The sequence below is a fragment of the Pinus tabuliformis genome, chromosome 2_2 (genome assembly GCF_031772625.1).
Source record: "Pinus tabuliformis cultivar Carrire ecotype Pingquan chromosome 2_2, CPIR1, whole genome shotgun sequence".
Classification (NCBI taxonomy): Eukaryota; Viridiplantae; Streptophyta; class Pinopsida; order Pinales; family Pinaceae; genus Pinus; species Pinus tabuliformis.
This window is the reverse complement of record NC_142300.1, coordinates 220,745,388-220,750,214: the sequence shown is the minus strand read 5'-3', so window position 1 is coordinate 220,750,214 and position 4,827 is coordinate 220,745,388. Positions and strand designations below refer to the sequence as shown.

At 47.9% G+C, this 4,827-nt stretch overlaps 1 protein-coding gene across 1 annotated transcript; it reads right to left on the bottom strand.

Moving 5' to 3' along the window:
* Positions 1 to 292: 292 nt before the first annotated feature.
* Positions 293 to 4,591, bottom strand: LOC149192104 (uncharacterized). Its single transcript, XM_089406841.1, has 2 exons — positions 3,725 to 4,591; positions 293 to 3,451 (listed from the first exon to the last, which is right to left on the bottom strand). Exons 1-2 carry the CDS (start codon positions 4,589 to 4,591, stop codon positions 293 to 295), a joined length of 4,026 nt encoding a protein of 1,341 aa, XP_089262967.1.
* Positions 4,592 to 4,827: the final 236 nt, after the last annotated feature.

Below are 4,827 nucleotides of genomic sequence, written 5' to 3'. Positions count from 1 at the left end.
CCTTCTCGCATCCAATTGAACCAGAAACCCTTCGAATTGCCTCCTCTGCTTCCGTCTACAACCTGAATTGCAGCGGCCGACCACAGCTTGAATTGCAGCAAGAGGCCTAACATCCACCACCTCGCAGCCTCTCTGCTCTCGCACCCGTCTAACTTTAACCTGCCAATGCACCCACATCCTCTGTTGATAACGTGTGCCATTCCCTCTCTGCATCCGAGCATTAACTACACTCTGCGCCACCATCGAGAACCTCTGCCTTGCATTGAATGCCCTTTGCTTCTCTGCTTAACCATTATACTGTGACGGCGGTCGAACCAGGCTCATTAAGGTTACCACGGGGCGGCACATGCTGGGCATGTGGCACGTCCCCCCTTGACAGGTCATCACCCGCATCCGGGGATTCAGCATCCCTGTGGAGTATGCTTTCACAGTCCTGTTTCTGTTGGTTGTTTAGGATGCAATCCAGTTTGCCTTCTAGGAAAGGCTGGTCACAGTCTACCCCAATATTTGCCAGGAGATCAGCTATCTTATTACCCTCTCTTTTGGTGTGATGGAAGGAAAGGGCATTGTGATTGCGCAGTTCATAAGCAATGTTGCTTAGCCTGGCCTCTAATCTCCAGCTGTTAGTTACCTTCCTGGCTTGAGAGCCATTTTGAATGCGAGTTGCCATGTTTATGAGGATTTGTGAATCGCCCTCTACAATCAGCGGTTGAAGATTAAGGCGTCTTGCTACCAGGATCCCCTGCCACATCCCTTCCAACTCCGCCGAATTGTTGGTATCCCATCCTATATTGCCGAAGTAGATCTGTAGGGGAGAGCCGTTGTGGTTCCTTATGATGCCCCCAAATCCTGCTGGCCCAGGGTTGCCTTTCGAGGCTCCATCAAAATTAAGTTTGTATGAGTTGATGGGTGGGGCAGTCCAACCAGTAACCTCCTTGCCTTTTCGGTTCGCTGTCTGATGCATGGTAGGCTCTTGTAGCAGCTGCAACTTCCAGTTGTCTAGGATGTTTTTCTCGTTGTCTGTTGTAGGGAGATCCTCTTTATTCCATGTTCTCAGAAGCATGGTTTCTTGGAGATTGCTATGAATGTTGTTCCAAATGTTCTCAGTGGTCCTACTTTGATTTTTGAATATGCGCCTGTTCCGCTCCTTCCAGATGTTCCATAATAGAGTGCCCGGGATAATATTCCACAAGTGGTTGAGAATCTCACAATTGTAAGGTCTTTTCGGCCATTGACGGATGGTGTCTATGATACCGTCAGCTTCTCTGCATCGCCTTTGGCATCTGAACTCTACCTTTTCCCATAAATGAGTGGCTATTGAGCAAGTTTCCAGGAGATGCTGCAATGTTTCCTCATTTTGAAAGCAATTATGGCATATGGAAGGTCCTTGAAAATTACGTTTCCTTAGCTTGTCCCATGTGAGAATCTTCTTGTGCCCAACCAACCAGAGGAAGTGTGATATTTTAGGCCAGGCTTTGAAGCTCCATATCCTGTCCCATAGAGGATCCGATCTGATGGGGAAGTTGCCTAACAGATTGTAGGCTTCTGAGGTAGAGTAGGTGCCCTTAGGTAGGTAGCCCCATCTGAGAATGTCCTCATTGTTTTCATATCTGATTCTTCTTTTTTTTAACTCGTTTTCTAGTGCTGCTGTCTCCTGGGGGCTATTGCTGTTGGTTATTCTATTGCCTGATTGCCATTTCCTGAATCCGTTCTCCACTTCCTGTGTCCAGAATTGATGCACCTTGGCTTGCTGCTGCTCCTGGCTGCTTGGGATGGTCATTGCAGAGAGAACACTTGAGAGTTTGGGCATCTGGTTCCAGGCATCATTCCAGAACCTAGCACTGTGACCATTCCGTATTTCCCAAAAGCTATGTTTCTGAACGAGCTGATGATGCTGTTTGGCTGCGTTCCATATAATGGACCCATTGGCAGTGGGCATGAACCTTATGAGTTCTGCTTGGGGCATGTTGTTGGCGTATTTTGCAGTCCATATTTTGGCCCATAACTTGTCTGGATTAGTCATCCATTGCCACCATATTTTGGCCGTCATGATGGCGTTGCTGTACTCAGGGTCCCGAAGACCAATTCCGCCTTTGTTTTTGGGCTTACAGACAGTGTCCCATTTAACCAGTGCCCATTTGCGATTGGTTGCAGAACTTCCCCAGAGAAAGTCGCGCTGCAGATTTCTCAGTCTCTTTAAGACCCACTTAGGTGCAGCCAGGATGGAGAAAAGATAGAGAGGCATGGCTTGAAGGATGGCCTTGATAAGCACTACCCGGCTAGCCAGATTTAGGGAACGATTGGTCCATAGATTGAGCTTGGACTCAAGCTTCTCCAAGAGGGCACGCCATGCAGGCTGCTTTATAGCCGAGTCTGTGAGGGGAGCCCCCAGGTACGTGGAGGGGAGAGAAGCGGATTGGAAACCCAGGATACGGGTGACAGCGAGCTTAACAGATGGAGGGGTATGGAAGAAGAATATTTGAGATTTGGAGCTATTGACATGAGTGCCTGAGGCCTTTGAGAAGTCGTTGAGCAGGGTTTTCAACCTAGAGGCTTCCTGAGCTGAAGGATAGCCATAGAGCATGGTGTCATCAACAAATTGCTGATGAGAGGAGGCCGGTGTGCTGTGAATGGAGATCCCTTTAAGCTGGTTAGAGTGGAGGGCTTGCTTGATGTGCCTGCCTAGACCTTCCGCCATAATCACAAAAAGGAATGGGGAAAGGGGGTCCCCTTGTCTGATACCCCTGGAGGGTTTGAAGGGACGGGAGGGTAAGCCATTGACGAGGATGGAGAAATGAGAGGATGAAATGAGGCTCATGATCCATCTTACCCAAGAGTCACAGAATCCAAAAGCTTTCAGCATATGTTGGATATAAGACCAGCTGAGCTTGTCGAAGGCCTTGGAGAGGTCGATTTTGAGTAACATACCAGCTTGGTTGGATTGCTTGAGCGAATGTATGATTTCATGAGTGAGGATAATACCGTCCATGATCTGTCTACCCTCAACATATCCTGACTGCTCCGGAGAGATGAGCATGGGTAGAAGAGGTTTGAGCCTGTTGGCTATGACTTTGGATATGACTTTGTAAAGAACATTACAGAGGGCAATGGGTCTAAATTTATCAGGGGTGATGGAGTTTTCCTCTTTGGGGATGAGAGCTATAAAGGTGGAGTTAAGGGAGGGGAGCAGCCAACGAAGGGCTCTGGATTCTTCTACTATTTGCCAAACCTCCAGTTTGATCAGGTCCCAGAAAGCATGAAAAAATGTAGTTGTGAAACCGTCAGGGCCAGGGGCTTTACCTTCTTTGAGCTGCGCCATGGCTTCGTCTACCTCGTGAATGAGAATTGGGCGCATGAGCAGCTCGTTGTGCTCCTCTGTAACCAGCCTGGGAATGTTGCTGGTAATTTTCTCAATTGCACTCTTCCTATCCACCGTCTGCTCCTGGTGTACCTGCTTGAAGTGATTGATGAGGATTTCCTCTATCTTCTCATGATCTTCTTCTTTGGTTCCCTCTGGGCTTTGGATGAAAGGAATCTTGTTGTGCATTCTTCTTTGCACTGTAGTGTTGTGAAAGAACTTAGTGTTGCGTTCCCCTTCTTTTAACCACCTGATTCTTGATTTTTGCCTCCAGTAGATTTCTTCCTGCTTTCTTCGTTCTTCGAGCTGATTGTAGATATGCTTCTCTTTGTTCAAGGTTGCCTCCGTGTGCCCTGTGTTGATTACTGTCTGGTGTAGATCCTTGAGCTCCTGATTGAGCTCCTGTTGTGCTTCAAAAATGTTCCCAAAGGTCTCCCGATTCCATCGTTTAAGGTGGCCTTTTAGGAATCGCAGTTTCTGTTGTAGCTGGTACATCCTTGAGCCTTCTGGTGGGACAAAGGAGGTCCATATGGTTCTGACGAAGTCCTTGAATGCTGGATGCGTTAACCAAAACCCTTCAAAGCGGAATGGTTTTTTGGTTCTGTCCCCTGGTCGTTGCCAATGCAGAGCTATTGGCCAGTGATCCGATCCAGAGTGTGCCAAAATTTCCGCAGTGAAGTCGCCACCGAGATGGATCGCATTATCCGAGATCAAAAAGCGATCGAGTTTGGAGGCAATCTGGTGCCTACCTCCTCTATGATTGCTCCAAGTGAAGGTTCCATTGCAGAAAGACATGTCGATGAGAGAGGCGTTGTGGATGAAGTCCTTGAAATGTTCTGCTTCAGGTTCCAATCTGGATCTTCCTCCTGTTTTGTCCTCGATTTTGGTTATCATATTAAAATCACCTGCAACTATCCAAAGCGGATGCTGCCTGTTGGCGTTTAGCGCCTCAATGGTATCAAGGAGCATTTTTTTGCTGCCCCCGTCCTGCGGAAAGTAGACATTGGATAAATTTCCATGAACCTTGGTGCCCAGAATGTGAAAGGCAGCTTGAATGAGGTGATGGGAGGCGTGGAAGTCAGTAAGCGAAATTGCCTGTGTGTTCCAGGCGATTGCTAGCCCTCCCGAAGCCCCCGTTGCATCCACGGCTACTGAGCGGCAACCTGGCCAGGCCTTTGAAAGTATTCGACCTAGCGTGTGACTATTGCATTTTGTTTCTTGGAAGAAACACATTTGCGGTTTTTCCAACTTGATCATGTTTTTTAACATCCTAGATTTTGCGGGGCTGTTAAGCCCTCTTAGATTCCAGGAGATAAGCTTCATGGATAACTAGTTTGGGTGGGGCTGAAGTACTTCGTAAGCTTCGCATACCTCCCTGAGTCCACCAGGAGTTTGCCTACCTCCATTGTTCTCTGAAGATCTGTCTTTCTCCCTCTTTTTTTGGAATCCTTTGGACGTAGATTGCTGTC